Source organism: Accipiter gentilis, chromosome 34, assembly GCF_929443795.1.
Source record: "Accipiter gentilis chromosome 34, bAccGen1.1, whole genome shotgun sequence".
NCBI classification, from domain to species: Eukaryota; Metazoa; Chordata; class Aves; order Accipitriformes; family Accipitridae; genus Astur; species Astur gentilis.
This window is the reverse complement of record NC_064913.1, coordinates 2,613,503-2,635,014: the sequence shown is the minus strand read 5'-3', so window position 1 is coordinate 2,635,014 and position 21,512 is coordinate 2,613,503. Positions and strand designations below refer to the sequence as shown.

General features: G+C 37.8%; 1 protein-coding gene across 3 annotated transcripts in view; it reads right to left on the bottom strand.

The window, feature by feature from the left end:
- Positions 1 to 21,230, bottom strand: part of RAB3IP (RAB3A interacting protein) — a 34,321-nt gene extending 13,091 nt beyond the window's left edge. The window contains exons 1-6 of one of the 3 annotated variants that reach the window (XM_049792062.1): positions 21,160 to 21,230; positions 12,539 to 12,814; positions 12,069 to 12,330; positions 4,713 to 4,808; positions 2,089 to 2,166; positions 1,512 to 1,715 (exon numbers count right to left, since the gene is read on the bottom strand). In XM_049792062.1, the coding sequence (XP_049648019.1) occupies positions 1,512 to 1,715; positions 2,089 to 2,166; positions 4,713 to 4,808; positions 12,069 to 12,330; positions 12,539 to 12,789 (891 nt within the window). In that variant the 5' untranslated portion in view covers positions 12,790 to 12,814; positions 21,160 to 21,230. Of the gene's footprint in view, positions 1 to 1,511; positions 1,716 to 2,088; positions 2,167 to 4,712; positions 4,809 to 12,068; positions 12,331 to 12,538; positions 12,815 to 20,995; positions 21,118 to 21,159 lie in introns of those variants that run through there. The other 2 variants (XM_049792061.1, XM_049792063.1) reach the window with 2 other exon arrangements.
- Between the last annotated feature and the right edge of the window lie 282 nt (positions 21,231 to 21,512).

Here is a 21,512-nt window from a genome sequence, read left to right as displayed (position 1 = left end):
GGAAAATGCCTTTATTTTCTAGATTTATAGTAAAAAGATGTATAGTATAAATACACTTAGTAATGACTGGCAAAACAAAGTACAAAAATGGCCACTGTGAATCACATTAAAGATCCAGTTAGCCTGTTACCCCTCTGACAATGGCCAGCAGTCACAGAGCTGGCTGCAGAGCAGTATAAGACAGACAGTGACGTATCTTCATTTTACAGCCTCCCAACTTCTAGCATTCTGTAGTTAAAGAAGCTTCCTAAGCCAAATGTCATATCTGTCTTCTATATACCTTGACAGGCTTTTCTTTTGTCACTTTGCGTGACTACATTTTGAACACATTTATATTTTTAATCTTGCTAACTTGTGACAATGAGTTGTAAAGCTTCATTATGTACCGACTGAAAATGATTTTCCTTTTAGCTTCCAGAGTTTTCTTACAACAAGAAATCATTAATATTTGTTCACCATTCATCTTCCCTATGTCACCTGTGACTGCACAGATTTTTGTTCTACCTCAGGTGTCTGTCTCTACAAATACTTCCATAGGTTTCACCATTTATGTCACACTTCAAAATATGAGACATTTTCATTATCTCCTTTCTGAGATGAAGATATCATAGCTGCATGCATAGACACACACATTTACTATGTGTTTACACAGCAGTATAATGCTTTTTCTTTTGCTATTTATTCCTTTCCTAACAACTCCTAAGGCTCTGTGGGTCTTGGACCATCACTGAACACTGAAATAGTGTTTTCAGAGAATTATCCACAAGTACCCTGCTTCTTTTTTTTCCCAGCACAATGTAGCTATTTCTAAGTCCAAAACTGCATATCTGCAAGAGTTGCAATTTTTCCCTAGATGCCTTATTTCCCATTTATTGTTTTTTAATTTCATTTGCTATTCTACTAACCACTCAGTATCATAAAACCTTTCTCCACTCTTTGGTGACTTTTTTGCTACTATCATTCCAAGGACTCAATCACCAACTTGTCGCTTCATTATTTCCCCATTTTTCAATTACATGAGTAGATTTTAAAAGAGAAAGAAAAAAAAGAAAATAATCACAGGGTCCTGTGGAACTCTCCTGTTTTCTAATACATCATTGATTCTGTCTTTTTCCCAGTCTCTTTCACCCATTATTGATCTATAAAATTACTCTTCCTCTTTTACATGACAGTTTATGAAATGTTTATGAACGTTTATGAACTTTCAGTGATGGACTTGTAAAAAGCCACCAGGACTTATTCGGTTATACTATATTTTTCTTTCTTTTTTTTTTTTTTTTTAAAATTCCCATCTTCAAATTTTATGTCACCTTCCCTTAATGATGTAAAGGTAAACAAGACTTGGAAAAATCACCACCTATTCACATATAAGAAAAATTTTCTTTCATTAATGAAAAATATCTGTAAAATAGTATTACGTGAAGATTTAATGTATACTAGATTTACTGTGAGTAAAACAAAACAATAAGGCCAACTTATCAGCAAAAAGAGGACAATCCTTGTACTGTTACCTCTTTACAGTCTTTTACAATTGGCTGCATCATGGTAAGGTCCTGATGACTACCGCCCATAGCACTGCTTGTACTCTTGTTTCTTGCATGGCCTTTCTTAAAAGGAGTTTTTCCACCAGACTGAAACTCCTTAGTTGGAGATGTTGGTGAAGTAGACAGTACTAGTGTTTTCAATGCTGCTACTTCAGCCTGGAGGACGTCAATCTTGGGGAGTGGGGGGAAATAAAGTCATTAACAAACAAAAATATTGTGTTAGGCTATGAATACGTTAAATCATTTAACAAAATTTCCAGTTATCTCAGTCCAAATCAAAACTTCATCTTCCAACAGCACTAATACACAGATGCCTGCGCAACTACATACTGTAGTAACACTGGCGTCCTATGCACCTTGCTTGCTATCTGATACGATGCCGAAATACCAGCCGTGTCCATAGGTGCTAGCTAAGAATACATCAAGGCAACACAACTTAGTATGTATTTTAATAACGTATACAAATAATGCTCTATTTACATATTGATTCACGCTTTAGATTTATAACCATGTGAAAAGACAAAGCAAGCTGGAAAAAACTCACCTTTCCTTGTGCTTCTTTTAACTGTTTTTCTGCTGCAGCTTGTTTGACATTAGCTTCTTTAACCATTTTGTGTGCCTCCTATAAAAAAATGTTTAGCTAGTGTAAATACTTCACACAAATTTACAATATCCAGTTTAAAAAAAACACTAAGGACATACTTTTGCTTCACAAAAACTACTTGTGAATATTAAGTTATGCAACAGTCTGAAATTAAATAGTTACATACCAAAAAATACCTACAAATCTATCATTTGGATTCATCACTGGCCTACCAAGTGTCTTCTCCTTTTCCTGAGCCCAGATTCAGAAATTCAGCAAGTCCACCCACCCCGCTCCAGCAGGAACAATACCTGTCATGAACTCCAGGCTCCAGTCACGCTTCGGTGGCTGACAAGTCAAGTTCCTTGACCCCCAAGAGAAAGACTCAACCAGTAGCAACAAAAGCAACATGGGCACAGTAGCACATTCAAAAGAACTTCTCCCTTCTTCTAGCCAGAATAACCAGTTTTAGTCAACTGTAAATTTCTGCATGAAGGAACCGGTCAAACAACTATGAAGACTAAATTCTTACCATCAATAAAACAAAGCAACAGCTGAAAAATAGTTTGTGGATTAATAAACACTTTGTAAGCAGAACAGAAAAAGCACTAAAGATCAATCCAAGTAAAGAAACAAGGCTAAGCCAATAAAGAAGAAAGCATAAAAGGACTGGGGATTTTTTTAAACATCTTTTTACCTCATACCTCTAAGCCTTTTGTCTGCATAATGTATTTGTTTAGGCTCTGATCCAGCAATTTGCACCTATGATCAAATTACAGTTCTCACTTGGTACTTACTGAAGGCAACAAAGATTGAAAGATCAGGGCCACCAACTAAATTACTTGGGATAGGATCCTTCTCATATCTGTAAAGCGCCTAGCACATATCTGGACGCTATATAAATAAAACAAAAAAGTTCATACATCATCATACCAAAAGATCTGGCTCCCACTGGCATACAACACAGCTGTATAATATGGGTTTGTAAAATTCTCTTAAGTAACAACAGACACATGCAGGAATGGGAACATACACATTTATACAATGTGTACAAATACATTTAACATTGACCATGCAGTTTCTGCTTAGTGATGCACCCCTGAAAGCAAAGCATGTTACAGTGCTATTACAGTGTAATAATGTAATATATACACCCAGCTGTGCAAAACAAGTCTCGATCCTCCACTGGGATGCATTAATATAAACTTTAGCATATCCACTTATTTGGTCACTGAGATTAGTGGGATTCAGAATAGAACATGAATTCAAGGGCTGTAGAACCCAGTACATAAATCAAGAAATTCAACACTGTTTTGTTAGGGCGTCTTAGTGATATCAAATCACAACAGAAAATTCAAATGACATGCCCACAACAGTTCTGAAAATTAAAACTCAAACAATTATTAATACACTGTATTTCAAATATAGCTTTAACAAATTGATACATTGTTCTAAGTTACGAAGTGTCATTAATATAAAATTTCACTGATAATTTTTATTCCTCTACAGTTAAATTACCTGCCCAACATTTTCCTCCCCACCCCCAACATACACAAGTATTTATGCTAAAAAGTACCTTTCCAGTCTCCCATTTATTCTCTACACACAGGAACTGCTTAACATTTTAAGTAACTTTGCCCTGCCGGGATGATGAAATAACATGCATTGCCAACCCACAGAGCAGTTTGTAATTCAATTTTTGAATGTCAGTACTTTCAAGGTTTTAATAGCACTTTTATACCAATACAATATCACAGGTTTAAATACTGCTTCTAATACATACCTAATGTTGTATCTTTATGCATATACTGAAAACCAATACTTCTGATTTGGTACACATACAAATCATCTCCAGATTATGAAATTTATTCTGACAGTTATAGGTATCACAATTTAGCCTCTAGGTTTTCCTATATATATTCCTATGATTAAAACGAGAACTAATCCTGCTTCAAGAATGGATTTAAGATTTTTTTCTGTGTAATACAAGCTCACAATCTTTGCTGGCTCTATTGCCTTTTTCTCAAATGAAAAGGTCCCACTTAAAGTTCAGGCTTCTCACTTGCTAACCAGGTTCCACTCTGGTGCATCACTCTGTATTAATGTTTCTTTTCAAGTTTGTGGGAGTAGAATGCTGCCAGACCCAAAACTCAAAAGCTGAAAGTATGGTTAAGTTATGTACTTACTACCTCCATTGATCTGGAACTGCGTTACTTTTTTATTTAGTCACCATGGCAACCCCAAATTTAGCTCTTATCTAGATAGCCTTGTTGTCAGACAGAGAAGCTGTCTCAAAATAGTTATGCCAAAAAATAAGCCTAAATAGTTTTAAGCTTTCTGATACATTTTCCTTATTTTCTTCTTTTTGTCTCTAGGCAGACTGACAAGCTAAACAAGGTCTCTTTCATCTAAGTGAAAAATCTACTGCTTGCTCTTAAGCCTCTACTTCAACACACCCAGATCCTCAGGACAGAAATCCCTTTATAAGCTTATTGCAGAAAAATTCAGCATACAATATACTGATTCTATATAAAACATCTGGCTCAGCTTCCTTTAAGTATATCACATCGAAGACTCCAACAAACCTCAAACAGACTAGCTGTAAGTTCTTCCAATTCCTGTCCAAGTTGATCTCGCACTTTAGAAAGCCTTTCACATTCTTCATCTTTTAACTTCAGCTCCTATGGAAAATTGAAAGTTATTTATTCTGACTTAGAGTAGTAATTTGGCCTTTTAAAGCTAATACCACAGAGAGGGGAGAGAAAAAGAAAAAAAAAATCAGAGGAACATAAAACCTTTGCTAAACAAAGCCTTTCAAAAAATTAACCTTAACACTAGAAGCAATTAAATTAATGCTGCACATACATAGCTATTTCTTCCTGCTATACGGAAATATACCAGGCCAATCTAAAATGTCTCTAAGCTAGACATCAGCATTTCCAAAATACTCTGAAGGAAAAACAACTTTTTTTCCTGAAAGTGTAGAAGACTAAAGTCACTTAAAATATAGATCAAATTAGTTATTGGGACAGACAGAATACCAGTTCTGTTTACCCATTCCTTAACAGACACTTAAAGTAATCCTTTCAAAAAAAAAAAAAAGGGGGGGGGGGGGCGCACTTTGTCTCAAGACAATCCACAATTCTAAAAGAATCTTACAACATATTTTACTACAAATATTCTCCTGTGGATCTCCTTACAACTAACACAATTCCAAAATCATACAGTAATTATATCCTTGCTCTTGTTTATGCAGATATATAAGTCAAAGCAACTTAATGAAATTCAAATTGTTATTTGTCTACAGCACTAAAAATTGAGTGAACAAGGCCTGACCATACCACTTTTACAGTAAGATTTTCACAGATTTGACAGTATAAAGGTTACACATGCCCAATCTCATCTGTACTGTCCCAAGTTTGAGGGAAAAGTCAGGTAATTTACAGAGAAGTACAAAAAGTTCGACAAGGAATTTGAAAAAGCTCCTCTTCCCTTCCCCAACCATTAAACTTTGGAATCTCTTGCAAGAAACAAAGGATGGAGAAGAAAAAATAAGGGAAAGAAAAGCAGCAGACAGCCCATTCTGACCTTTCAAGCATATTTTTTTTTGGCCGTAACTCCCCTCCCACCCCCACTAGTTCTTCCTCCTCTCCTCTTCTCCCTGCCAAGCTAGCTATTACACTATCATTGCTCCTGAAATGAGGGAACCACGCCTGCCACTGACATTTAAAGACTCCAAATACAATCTAGCAATGATTTGCTTTGAAAAACTCCAGAAACCAGTGAACAGCTGCCTTCAGAAAACTCTGGGAAGCCAGTCACTGGAGAGTCATAAAAAGGCCCAAATGGCACCTTCCCTTGTATTTCTGGGAGGTGGTTAGTATTTCTCCCAAAGTGTACACGACCATGATGTGGAAATGATCTTGCCTTGTTGCATGCTGATATTAGGTCTTGCTCTCAATTTCTGCAGTGAAACTGGCAATACATTCTCCTCTAAGGTGAAGGGTCCTGTTTGTCTTCAGCTCCTAAATTTCACAAGTGTTTAAGGCTGTTCTAAACTCTTTCAATATCAAAGGCATTATTTGTCCCTTCTTCTATATAGTTTTAACTTCGGACATTTTGATTTATTTTTAGTCCAGTTTGATTTTTTTTTTTTTTTTTTTTTTTTGCTTTCCATATGCAACCTTTTAACTATTTTTAAAATTATGGCTTAAATGATGGGGGGTTTTTCCCAAAACATGGTATTTCTCAAATAGTACTCAACTCTTACTTCCTAGCTACTATTCTGCACACAGTGGCATCTCTCTCTCTCTCTCAAAAAAAAAAGGCAGGAACATAGCTACAGATAGAAGAAAGAAAAGGAAAAAGTAATACGAAAAGCCAAAGAGCAAAAAAAATACTGGAAAAAAGAAGGGGTTAAAAAAGAAAAGGGAAACAAACTTTAATTTTGTATTGGTTTAAAGTACTTTCCATATAAAGTATGGTTCTTAATAAGGAAATTAAAGATTCTGATGCAAAATGCTTAATGTTCAAGTTTCATGTGTTCCTATGAACGCAGAGAACACATCAACACATTTCCTTTGGTTTACTTCACTGATTTGCAAGGAAAATGCTACATACACATCAATAAATCATAAAAGGATGTTATATTAATATTCAGGTCAAGAGTTATCAAACTCACAATGAAGGTAGAACTACCCCTTCTTCACTTGGGGGCTTGGTGAACCCCCTTGGTTCACTTTTGGGTTACCACTATCAATACACTATTTTAAGTAAAATGGTTACAGTTTTGCCTGCAACTGGAAAGATTAGGGGGGTTTAGATTAAAATTTAGGTAGACAAGTAATGCTGCGTAATGAAAACAAAAAGGAGACAACACCAGGCAGTCTACTATGCATGGCTGCTTAGCTAGATTTGTCAAACACTGGGCAAGCTTCCATGACACGATTCAGGAGGAGCATAATGTAACACAATATTTTGCCAAGCATGTTTAATAGCTCGGATTTTTTAAGCAGGGTAGAAATAAAAAGTGCCCAAAGCAAAAAACTTAGCAGTTATTAGAAACATTACTACTGCCTATGTCTTAAAGGCATTACTGGAGACATCCCAGCCATTCACAATATAGCAGCAGAAAAGACAACTGTGTGTGCTAGACTAACCATCCATGCTGCAGTCCTTCCCACATTACTGTTCTGAAAAGTAACTACATGAAAAAGATAAGCTAGTGTAAAGCACAACACACAGTTACCAAAGTAGGCAATAAGAAAAATTTAACTTGCATAGGAAAAAAAAAAAATCTTAAAAATGGAAAAAAAAATCCCGTATCACAGAGTTGTATTCTTGCTTACTTTGATCTTCACAGACAAGACTACAAGGTGGGTCTTTAGAAAGAACCAGTGAGATAAGGAATGCAAATTACTACTTCAAAACCATTCATATTTTAAATTCTAGAAAGAAAATCATCCCATATCTAGTTCAGCAATTTAACTGAGTCAGAACTAGATGTGGAAGACCACAGAAAGACCAAGGATTTTCTACAGATATCACCTAAAATCAGAACTGTGATATATTGCTGAATTCTGAAGTTGTCAAAAATGTTTGTATTTATATGGGTATTTATTTCTATAGGACTGGTCTTCACTCAGCACCCAAGTTAAACAAGCTACATAAAAATCAGTCCATTGCAAACACATTTACAAGGGTGTTTAAATATGAGAGAAGGTCCAGAATATCTTTTCAGAGGTAAGAGCATTTCACAAACTACTGAATCATCATCTTATAGTGTGGGTGAAGACGCTTCCGTTTTGCTTGCATGTAGTCTTCCACTTGCCTGAGAAATTTTCTATGCCTACGATATACTACTACAACAGCATCAGTCAGAGGTGTGGAAACTGAAAACTTTCATCACTCAAGTAGAGCAAGGAACCACTGAAACACCTTCAGTAACCAATCAATCTTTAACAATCACAAGCCAGTGGCCTTACAGTTCAACTGCAATTTTGTTGTACTTTGTTGTAGAAAAGCTTGAAAGCATGCTCTTCAGTGGAGATGTGAGATAGTATATTATTCTAGAGCATCCTCATTTTTTTGTTTGTTAACTTATAAGCAAATGACAACAGAAATTTAAAAATTATTAATGTTCTCTACGGTACTACTAGAATTCCTGGGTAGTTATTGTGAATCTATTCATTAATTCATGCAGAGTTTTAAAGTGTTGCGTTTACTGTGGAAAAATAGATTTAACTGCCAGCATTAGCCTGCGCAGAAACACTATAATAATGGCAATAGCCTCTGTTACATTGGATGCTTTGACAATACAGGCAGAATAATGGAAAAAAAAAAAAATCTACTTCAAATCCTGTATCAACACACAAGATCTGAAGACAAGAGATCAAATTGTAACACTCAGGTTGTTTCTGAGATGAAGAATGCATACAGAAATTGAAACCTTTGAAAGAAAAATCTAGACCTGAGGATCCAGTTCTTAAACTACATTGAAGTCTACAATACCACATTCTGTACTGTCACCTCTCTCCCAAGAATCACTGTATCAGCATGGAAAAAACCCTCAGTTTTACTCTATTCCGGAAATATCAGTAATTCAGATTTCTACTACAAAAAGTAAAACTGGTTTTACTTGTTACCAACAAGCTTACAGATCTTACTATAAAGGAAGCAAAGAATTCATTCTCAAAGTGAATACAGTATCTGCAACCCTCATCTCTGGTAGACTGTTCTTTCCTCATCAAAGAAGGGGGCTAACCATCAGTGACAGCTCATAATTTCAACACTTCAAGAGAAAACATATCAACAAAAAACCCCAAGTTTCCTTCTGCAGTCATGGATGACATCATTATATTGACAGTCCGACTGATGAAGAAGTAACTTCAGGGCCAAATCACACAAAAATTCAAGGAAAACATGACTACAAACTGCCATAGCTCAGAAACTACAAACAAGCTATCCAAAATACATGCAACATGCTGGTTAAATAAGATGAAAAACAGAAGGTATTCCTTTGCAAGGACTTCACTAAACTTGCACATCAAGAAATACCATATATCAAAATACCATCACTATTCTCTAAGATGTTATCTACATCTGGTTAATCTACCTTCAGTAACCACAGTGACACAACTCAATTCAAACATGGCAGAAAAAATGCAAATTCATAGAGACATGAGGAGATAAGGTCCCAGGCACTGAATCACTTAGCCTTTTAACACCTGTTTTCGTGATGCTGCTGCTGCTTTAAAAGGGCAGCAAAACAAGGAGGGAGGTTCAGATCATATAAAGCAAGGGCTCTTCAGCTCCACTTTATAGAATATAGCCAGAAATTATGTCTTCAGTGAAAAAAATAAGCAAAAATTACCTGAATGGTCTCAACAAAGAGTGAAAAATGTATGTCATTTTAATTAAGGGGGCATTTTAAGACAAAAGTATGTCCAATCTTATATGGTCCATTAGTATAGAATGCTGCCCTGCTGTTACTTCTGACCCAACCCTTCTCCCAATCTTATGACATGATCTGGTGCTGCAACCAAACTAGATTGAAGCAGAAAGTGTATTTCCTCTTATCAAGAAACACATTTTTGAAAGACTTTTTTTAACAATTTTGCCAGCAATGCTGTTCATTTTGAGAAGTGAAGTCTGAGGTCTTAAGAAATACAAGGTATACACAAAGGAGAAAAAAAAATAAAAGAAATCTTTATTCTGTTCCTGAATAATTTCTTCAAGAACCATACTTAAATGACTAGCAATTACATGCCATACATATATTCTCCAATATAGAAAAAATGAGAGCATATTAAGAAGAAAGTTGCACTCCAGAGACGTTAAAAAAAAAAAAAAAAACACACAGATAGTGGATCCCCAAGCTTCAAAATTTCTATTTCCTTTCTAGTTCTCTTTCTGATCACAACTGCAATAAATTCAAATCAATCTTTAATGCATATTACAATAGCATACAGTTTGGGTAAGAAATTTGAAACAAATGACAAAAGCAAGATATCAAATTTGTGTTTACTTTGTTCACTCCTGGAAAGTCTGTAGTCTGTAAGGTTTCCAGGCTCAATGAGCTCACAAATTCAAGTGCAAATTGTAATTCTCATTTTTCTCATTGTTCCTAATAAACAGCACAAAGACTTACAGAGAATTTAAATACATTATGCAAAAAACAACCAGCTGTACACAGGCACTACCTGTTAATTGTATCTACAGATTTTTAAACAAGTACACATCGGCAAAAGTGAATATACTTGGAAAAGAAAGTTTAAAGACTGCGTGACATACTGAATACTGCAGAGTGGGCACAGCCCTATGTGAACAGCCATGACCTTTGGAAAAAAGCTATCAGAGACGAATTAGGGCTAGAAAAAACTAGTCCTCATGCAGGAAGCATAACAAAGTAGATATTACAGAAGGAATAGGGTCTATTGTTGTACAGTCTGTAAAGACTTCTGCTGTGACTCATGTGTTAACTGAGCCACTCTGAAACAGTGCAAGTTTAGGAAGACAAGCAAACAAAGAAGTTATCCATCACTGATAAGAATCAACCTGATGGGTTGAGAATTAGCAAGAACTTTGACATCAACAGTCTCAAGTTAGTGCTGAATTGCTTTTGTTAAGAAGACCCAAAGGGTGTGAAAATACACAACATGCAGTTAGTATGTCCTAGCAGCCTTAATGCCATTTCCTTGAAAATGACCTTAAATTTCGGAGTGAAATGGAAAACACTTCAATCGTTAAGAGACAAAGTGGTATACACTGGAGTTAAGATTTTCAGGTAATCCCAAGGTAACAGCAGCAGATCTGAGTTGTTGTTTTCAAGTACGTTAGCTGTATTTTGGTATACTGTCAGGAGCTGGAAGAGCTCTTCTAAAGTTTAAACTTTAATTTGTTCTTGCTTTCTAAGGTTCCAAGTTTAACTGCTAGGATTATATATTCACATGCAAGGTCCTCAAACTTAACCCAGGTTAATGTTTCCTTTCAGTGGTCAAATGCTAAGTAAAACGAACACATTAGCAAAGGAAGCAACTAGTCAGCAATAAAATAATCAACAGAAGAAGTGATATCAGAATCCATATTTTAGATTCACATTAACAAAGGCAAATGCAACTATGACAGAAACAATGACTACGTTCAACAAGATGAGGTAACAGACAGAGGAAAACAAGTTCAAACACCAGATAAGATGAGCTTAAATCAAAAAAATAGAATCATGTAGAGCAGAGGAAAGGACACAGATACAAATAGCACAAAATCTACTCCAAAGTTTAAGCACAGAGGGATGTTAAAATGATAAATAATGGCTTTGCATTTATATAGCACCATCCATCCAAACAAGACAAAGCGCTTTACAAATATTAATGAATTGAGCCACAGTGTCTTCAAAGGTATCCATATTCAATTTCAAGTGTGGTGTAACAGTACTCTGAAGACCAGCAACACCTTTATTGCTTCTTTCCTATGCAGGCATTCCCCTATGAAACATCACAAGCACCCTTGTTCTGAAGCATATTCCATGACACATGCTACACTTTTATACTCTAGGAGAAAGAAGACTCGAGAGGTATATAATCAGCATCTATAAATACTTATACGGTAACAATGGAATGACAGAAAATTACTCCTATTCTCAAATGTCAGAATGAAGGAATGGTCTACATTTCAAAGAAAAAGCATTTTTAACCAGATATTGCAGCAAAAGCTTTCCATGGTTAAGTAGCAGCAGCACTAGAAAAAAAACATTATCAAGGAATAATTCTAAACTATTAGCACTGCACACATTCAGAAAACTTTACATAAAACAATTACATCCTAATAATTCTATAAGAAATGAGCAGACTCAGACTGCACCTTCTGGCCCATCTATCATTGTGTAATATTAGAACCGCTTTGAAGAGAGAAAAAGCAGGAGGAGACAAGACAACGAGCCTTACCCTCTGAGCTTTTGCAAGTTCTTCTTTCAATCGTTCATAGCCCTTTTCTCTTACTTCCAGTACAGATGGGCTCCGTAAGTGAGATAAACTGTCTGTACTCAACCCAAAAATATCTTCATTTCCTTCAGCAACATCTGCTACTGTAGCACCCTGCAAAAACTCTCTCTCTACGTTATTGCTCTCCTTTCTGGAATTATTGTGATTGAATGACCCACCCTGGGGTCCAGAGGTAGAACAAAGTACTGCGTCGGTAACATTGATGCTGTAAAGAGAGTGATATATTTTTTATTTATATAATACATTAAGAAGAAATATTTTAGAAATGGCAGTAGTGGTGCTGAATGTATCATTATGGACACAATTTAATATTACAACATTGTAAGTAATATTAAAATACTATCTTTAGTAAAGCAAACAGTTTATATGCAACAAACATCAGCAATTTAAATAAAAAGACACAGAGAACTTACCTGACACCTGATACTTCACCACAATTCAGTTGTCTGGGAGATGAATAAACAGGTTGTGTGGGAAGGTCAGAAACATTTAATGCATTGGGTTGGATTGGTGTGGAGGACACAACTGAAGGATGCGGTCGGTAAATAACACCGGGTGAGGTAGTTTGTTCCTGAGTCCCTGGCTCATTTACTCCAAGAAGATCTGGTGTAGTAGGCGAAGCGAGGTTCACTTCATGAAAGCCTTCCAAGGGATCACTGGCCATAATAAAAGCCTCATCATATGAAACCCTGAATTAAATAATCACATTATCAGAATGCAAACAGGAAATATTTAATTATATCTGACAACTATTTGACTTAAAAAAAAACACTCAGACAAATATGTTCAGAATACTTCATCATATAATGGAAATTCTGGACTAATCTTGCAAAAGTATGAACTTCAACCACCAATTTTTTCCCACACATTGGACTGCTGAGTGCAGAAGATCTAATAACAGACTTCGCCTCTAAATGGGATGATGAAATGAAGAACATGCTCTATATCATAAAACAAAATCATCTTTAATATAGCCTAGAGCTGTTTTGTATCAAAACACAAATATATTACATTCATAAAAGAGGGGGAGCCCTGGGAACCAGTAAAAAAAAAATTAAAAACCTAAAGCTTTGACTTTTAATCTCAGCGAAGCAAATGATCTAGAGACAGACATCAGTGAACCTTTAAATAAATTACAGTCCATAGTGATTTTGGTTAAATTACACATCTGATCTTGTAACAGTTCACTGGAATGGCAGAACTAGCCGATAAGACTTCTCATGAAGTATGACGATGTGTATTTAATACATCACGTGATTAAGTGATAACAACAATTGTGACTAATTATCATACCAAAAATATATTACAGGTAAAAGAGTACTATGAATAGGCAATTCAACTGACAGTATCTTTTAGTTTGGGCTTCTTTTCTTTTTTTTTTTAATTCCCTATGTTTTTCAGAAGATCAACACAAAACAAGCACAACACATGAATTTTACAAGCCCTAACAGAAAGCTATTTTCTAGCAGCTTATCAGAGATCACAAAAATCTTTGCATGATTCAAAACTAAAAATTTAAAGTAGTATGGAGAAATTTGTGAAGGAATTACTTAGCAGCGATTATTCACTGCAAAAAACATTTTCCATGTTATATAAATATAGAGAAAATCAAGGCTTCACAAAGGTACTTAACATGCAAAAAATGAACCATAGCATCTAAATGAGAGAATACATTGCATTTTACAGAGAAATCTGCGTGGATCTTACAATTGAAAAGACAAGGCAGAGAGAAGATCTAGAAAGATGGTGGCCCATGAAGAGATGATGCCATCTACTTACACGTAGGTCCAGTTCATGAGCTACTTCATAAAACACACAGGAAAACACAAAGAATGGAATCCCCATTATTAGCATATGCAGTAATGGAATCCCCAAATTAGCATATGCAGTAATGTTTTATTTACATCAGTACTTTTTGCTCATCTTAAACTCAGAGAACACTGTTCAGAACTGTTTTGCCTCAAGTATTGTACTGTGTATACATCCATGTTAAACGAGTTGCTTTTCCACATTATCAGGTACATGTCAAAAATTCATTTGTTCAGACAGAAAGAGTATGTTACTAATTTTTCTCTCTGTTAATTGCTCCCACAAAAAAAACCAAAATCAACCACCTCTAAGAAACTACCCAGACTTAAGGGACAAAAAGTACCTTACAAGAGTAAAAAGGACTTTGCGGGGGGGTGGGGTGGTTTCTGCAGACAGTTTCACACAGAAATTTGTTTTATTTTGAACTATCAACAGCAGTTGCACAAACATGATTTACACAGAAAAACACTGTCAGTTTTGTGCTTTGGAGCTTTTCTGCCATAACATAGAGATTAACAGCTTATTTTTGACTTTAAGTTTGAAAAATATTCTTGTTTGTTTTCCCCATAGTTCTTCTTAACTGTTATAAGCATTATAATTACATGCTCTAAGTGATGATAAAAATAAAGACTGCTGAGTCAAGAAATTAAAATGAAGGGACTTCCAGAGCTACAGGACATTTCTTCAAGGTTAAATTTCAAAAATGTTTTCAGCTCTACAGGGCAACTATTACATGTCATTGGTTTACATTTAATAAGCGAAAATACTGCCATCTTGAAAAAAATAAAATTGCAGAAACAGTTCTTTAAGGTTCATGAGCCCAGCTGAAAAACACCTATCTAGCCAGTCTCAAACTCGGACTCACATCTACACAAACGCATTCGCTTTCATTGTTCCCACCAGCCTCCTCTTTTTTTGATGACCAAGCAAGCCATACCCAATACTACTATACTGGCAACACCATGAAGATGTCTCTACATTCCCAATTCTTTGGATTCCAGTCTTCACAATTAACAGAAGATGCAGGCTTCTGAACAGGGATGTAGAAAGGCTGCCTAGACGCCTTTCCTTTTCTATGCCTACAGCACCTAGGAAAGTGCACCAAAAACCATCCAAGAGAAGCAAAGATTGAGAGCCTAGCTAAGAGCAAAATGGGAACAACTCTTCTGCCACATCTTCCCCTCTGTTGATTAGTTTGAAAGACATGTTCCTAGTTCCACTGAAAACTCACAATCTGACTGGATGTTCAATAGTGGTACCACAGTATTTCGCATCACCAGTACCACTGGTCGTTTTCAGTTGCATACCTCATTGGGCTGAAATTTTCTATGAAAGGTTGTTGGTTTTTTTCCCCAAAACTGATTTTTAAAAAACATTATTTAGCCATTTCCAAGGGAAAAAAGGCTCAGGAAAAATTTGTCAGTTTTTAATGTATTTTACTATTTCTGCACAAATCTCAGGGCTATCTGTTTAGAGCAAAAACTTTAAGTACATCAAGTAAGCGACAGGCTCAAAGATGCACCATTTCATATCTTTATGCTAATTTACACAAATTCAGCTACGTTATGAAGTGCAGAAAGTCACACTGACTCACACAGAGAAAAATGATTAGAAGCCTGCTTAATGTCTTCCAAATGTTCAAATGCATTTCTAGCTCAGGACCATCACATCAATCTACACCAAGCAAACTGGTATGTTTGTTAAAAAAAAAGTATTAAAAGGAAATTAAAAAAAAAAAATCCATGCTACCTACATGCTCCTACTCCTATGAGAAATGTTCCATTTAACTCCTTTCCTACAGCTTTTCTACCTAACCTGCCTATATCTTGCAGTGCTTTTAATAGTCAGAAAAAAAGAAAAAAACAAATCCCAAAAGATTATGTAATTTTATTTACAAGACTATCACTCCGCTTATACTTTAAATATCAATCTCAGCCTAAACAACAGACATTTATGAGTAAATAAATCCATGCATAATTTCTCAGTTATCAAAAAACAAGCTCTTTCTGATACAGTAGGTAAAGAAGTTATACAAGTTATTCCTGGAAGAGCTGAAAATAAAGTCCCTCAGCTAAACTTTTCCCATAGCCTGTCAAATGGGCACTCGTAAGCATACCATCTGTGTAAAACACTTCCCATTCACAACTTTTTTCCTTCCTAGCGTTACTTCTCACTTAGCAGTGAGCAGGCATAAGCTGGGTACACCACCCATACAAGACAGAGCAGCTCATATTAAATATGCCCGTTTCAAGATTCACAACACCATTACGTTGTTACCAAGACATCAGCTGAACACACGTTTTGCATTAATGAAACCAAACATACATGCAAAAAGCTAGGCAGTCCTAAAAATAAAAGCTCTCTTTTGGGAAAGAACTCTTCAAAGTAATGGTAAACAAAAGGAGGGGAAAAAAGCACATTAAATTTCCGCGTCATTAAAGACTACAGGCTTGGGTAAGGCTTGCGAGGGGTTTTCGTATTATTGACTAAGGCAGCAATGAACAGCCTTGCTGTGAAGGAACACGAAGCACATGGTAAGCAGATAGCTTTACTAGAAGCCAAGCTGACAGTGTGTAAAAAACCACAGTGTTGACACAGCACTCTTTAGTAGTAATACTGCTACTGTGAACAAAGCTGATATTCTGACATTTCAGGGCAGCACACTTATTAGAATAAAATCGTGAATTTTCTTAATACTTTTTCTACCACATTAATATATGGTGAAAGCTTGGAGTAGCATTAGTGCCTACCAAATACATGATTATTTCTGTCTTGATAGTATGCAATTTGGATGATGTACAAAATTCAAGCAGCGTAATAAATCAGGATGAAATAACAAAATAAATTAATTTCCTTACACTTTCATCTGGAAATAATGCAAATTTGGTGGAAGCTGTCAAAATGTTGCAGCTTTTTATTACCTCTCCGCTGCCACACTTGCACTGCTGACTACCCACATAAGTTCACGACAAAACGATGCTCTAATCCACTATTTTATCTAATATTAAATGAAAACATACTATGAAGAAATCAGTTTAACAGCAGTCAGTTTAACATGTTTCTATAGCTTCTAACAGCAATCAAGAACTGTGAACACTTTCAACAGCAGTCAAATCAAAATGCTTAATCTAATTTTCTTGTTATTAGTCTAAGAGGGGTTCAGCTACTTGTCTGAATCAAAGCAGTCAATAACTAAATACTAAAAAGCTCCCTGAAAAGTAGTAACTTACTGTGGTCTGTTTTCTTCCGGAAAAAAAAAAAGTATTGGCAAAAACCACCTACTACAAACTCTGGAGTTTGTCTTTCACAGATTGCTTTTAAATACAATACAGGTTGAAGATGACAACTTAAAACAATCTCCTAATTGTTATAGCCCATTTAAAACCAATGCCAGCACCAAAAATTTCACATATCAAAAATCTCATTTTTAGCTTTAATAGTAAAGAGCACCATCACAACAGAACAGTTACCTGCTCAAGTGAAAAAAAAAAATCACATAAGGAAAAACAAGTTACTGTTTCTAAACTTTCTGATGAAAAGTAAATTCTAGTTAGCATTTACCAAAAAAGGTGCCTATTAGGTATAGCATTTTAATCTTCACACAGCAGGCCTTTCAAAATGTAATAAAGTCTCAAGGACTTCCTTTATTAGACTCCAACGTCTGCTTTAGTTAATTTGGCAGGGGATAGGAAAGTGGATTTTTTGCAGCAGTTCCTCAAAAGGACTGGCATTAGCCCACCACTGGGCCTGCATTCTTCTCAGTGGGCTTAAAAAAAAAGTTTTGAAATATTTGGTATTATACAGTCTGGAATATAATATGTTTTAAGTGCTAAAGAACTCAGTAGGGAATTAGATTACTGGACTAATAAATACCTTTTAAAGAAGTTCAATTAAGTACTGCTACTCCATACCAAGACCTATCAGGTGCAAGCAGGCAGTTTAAAAAGTAAAATTCTTGTACAGCATATACGGACACTAATTTAAAGTATCCAGTGTGAGATATTCATCAGATATTGGCAGAGGACAAAGAAGTTTGGTGGATTTTTATTTTTTTTCCCTAATCTGTTTTGTATTTAAGCTAACCCACAGAATTCAAGCAAGTTCAAACACTGTTATCAATGCCAGTTCATTGCACAAACACAATTCAAGATTTGGCAGAGGAATTCCCTTAGGGCTTGCAAAAAAACAATTCCCACCTTTACAATTTTGCAATTACGATAGAAATTTCTGCTTCAGGAGCCCAAACACGCAACAAATGTTTTTTCTGAGCCAGTATGATACGAGAGAAAAGAAAGCATTGTATTACTCCAGTCTTTACGTATTCTACTTTTATTTGCAAATGACTTTACACTACATATTTACCAACAGATGGTAGATTAGCCAAGATGGTAAACAGAAGGTAAATTGTAAGTTAGGCAAGACTACAGAATTCAAGAGCTAGCAAAACCACACTTGGTTCAACGTGAGAATATTTTTTTACTGCATTCCCACTAGTGTTGTCATATAATGCTATGATGTGGGACTTCTCTCTTCTTTACTCTCATGTTAAGCATTCAAAAACACTATTTCACACTGTTTGAAGAGAGACATGCAGTCTATTTGATAGCAAGATTTTATAAAGTTAAAAGAATTTTTGTTTTGCTGAATTGAGGATTAAAAAAATCTCTTTTGAAAACTTTATTATAGGGATATCTTCAACTAGAAAAATACAGGTGCAGACAGCAAGCGTCTCTTACAGAAACAAGCAGCACACAAGATTCAAGGACCTATATTTATGAAGTGCTTGTGAAACCTATAAATAAACATGGTTTAGAGTCTGGTAGCTAGTACACCTCTTACTAAAGAGAAAAATCAGTGCTTTGCAAGGTAGAATACTGCAAACTTCTATCGTAAACAAACATTCAAAGAATGCTGTCGGTTCACAAAGACTCTTTACACCAAGTTAATTTAACTGCAAATATGATTACCTTTGCAGACACTGTTCTTTTTAAACAACGTTCTGCCTTATCTTGGAAACAACTTCACAATTCCACCTCAGGTTTAAGTCTGATCGTAGTGACTGTGACTACAGTCTCTTTCTTGCCAAGACTTGGACCCAAAGACCCTCTCATTTTCAGCTAACACTGAAAATACTCAATTAGTAAACTTAAGTAAAAATTATCACAATTTTCATGATATGTAAAGCTTTCTAAATGTACCAGCAAATGCATGTAAAGAAACATTTTCTTAACTTCTGAAAAAAAATGGTTAGCATATTACTGAGCATAATTAAAGTGTCCGATACAAGCGTTAGTCAAGTTACAGTAAGACAAGATCTTAAATGCCATATTAAAAGGGGTCTTAAAAATAAAAATCCAAAGTACACATTTCTTTTCTGGGAAAAATCCATAAACTTAAGTGGAACACTGAGAGACCAGCTCATCTGGCATTTTACATGAATTTTAAATCAAGTCAATAGAATCTATGAAGATAGCTGCAGTCTATAATCAAAAGGCTTATTGTGACTGTTCTCCTACAGGAAAAAAATTCCCCTTTTAAATATAATGTCACAAGACGGACATTTCAGTCGCAGCTGTGAGATGCACTCCCATTTGTTATTTATTAAAAGCATAATGAGAATGGTAAATTATTTATTCTTCTTTGCTCACTAGGTAACATTAACCTAGCACAACAGATGAATGACTGCCAAGACACAAATATAGAAGGCCTGACTTTAACCCTTCCCAGAACTCATTAAACAGACCTATAATAAAAACAACAATAAAAATATTAAAGCAACAAGACCTCAGGTTTTGCCCTGCATTTTACTGAGGAATACAAATATTTGAACAGATGGTAGCTGCCAATACACACTTCTATACTGAATAACCTTACATCTGCTTCAAAAGAGAAGCTGATAATTTCACAGTTACAGCAAGTCTGTGGAAGATTAATTATTTTAGCTATCTAGATCACTGGTTTTAAGACTTCCTAAGAACATGCTCACAAACAAACACGGTGAACGAATCGAGCAATATAAAGCTTAGCACGCTGTCTGCAAACAAAACGGACAACACTCTTAAACTGCTGAAAACCCTGTTGCTTTTTGTCAGCAAGAGGAGCATAGAGGGTAGCACCAAGGCTTTGGCCACTTGGGGTTCTCCTGCTTCCAGAGCCCTGCGACTCTCGGGCAACTCGTGGAGCATCACCACTTAGGCAGCACAAATTTCTGCACAGCTCATCACTCGCAATCAACTTGTAACCAGAATTTCCTTCCTGAGCCCTACTCTCTAACCTAACAGCATTACGAAATTAAGGTTAACTGGAAAACCCTGCTGCTTAACTACTAGAGCTTACAAGAATACTTACCGGCGACCAGGTATTAACCTCGATATCGCTCGAAGACCTTAAAGCAGCCAGAAACGCCAGAGGCGAGCGCAGCTCCCCGGTCCCACACAGCAGACCTCCCCTCCCGTCTCCAGCCGCCCCAGCCCCCGCGGAGAGGGACGAAGTTTGTGAACCCACCGAGCGGCCCTGACCCCCCCCTCTCCCCCCCGGCCGAGGGGTCTGTGAGCGGAGGAGAAGACTTCAGCGCCGGCTTAGCCTCTCCTCGCAACTCCCCCCTCCTCATTTTAGTCATTCCTGCCCGGACGCCCTTCCCCACCCCGGCAAACCCGGAGGGGCCGACGGCTGCTCCCAGCCGCCGGCTCCGGGCGTGCGACGGCTTCTTTGTCCGCCGCCGGCTCTCTCCCGGGGCAAGCGCGGCCGGCGCTTTACCGGGGTAATCCCCGAGAACTACTTTTGCCCAGTTTTGCCCCTTGGATTTTGGGGACCAAGCGCATCTCTGCCTCCGGCTTCTCCCCCCACACCCACGCAAACCCCGACGGAGCCGGCAGCGACCGGGCCAGCGGCTCCTTCCCGCCGCAGACGGCCACAGCGGCACGGCCCGGGCCGCCACCTGCCCCCCCCGTTCTTCCGTGGCAAGGGACGAACCCCCAACCCCAGCCCCCGCAGCCGGGGCGGCCACAGCGAGCGGGCGAGTCCCACCACGGGAGAACCCCCCCCGCGCCCGGTCACCTCACCCCGACAAGGGGCAACCCTCTCCGGCGGCGCCGGCTCCGCCCGAGCGGGCACAGACTCCCGGGAACGCGGCGCCGGGTAGGTACGACGGCGTTACCGGGGATCCTCATCCTCCTCCCGTCCATCGCTCCCGCCACCGGGGCCGCGCAGCCCCGCCGCCACGTACCTGCCGAGCCCAGCCAGACCGGCCGCCGCCGACCGCCGCACCGCGTCCCCTCAGCAAACCTGGGGGGGGGGGGGGAGAGGAGGCGGGGCGCCGGGCAGCTGCCGCGCATGCGCCCCACGGTCGCACCGCCCGCGGGGGGGGGAGGGAGGCAGGTGTGGGCCACCCGCGCTGCCGCCCCCTAGCGGCGGTGTGAGGTAACCGTAACCGCCCCAGCGGGACGTGAGGGGAGGCGGGCGGAGGCGGGAGAGGGCGATGGCGATGTCGTTCCCCCCCGGGCTGGGGAGCGGGCTGTGGGGCTCGGTAGGCAGGGTGCCACCCCAGAAGGTGAGGTGGAAGGGCAGCCGGAGAGGTTT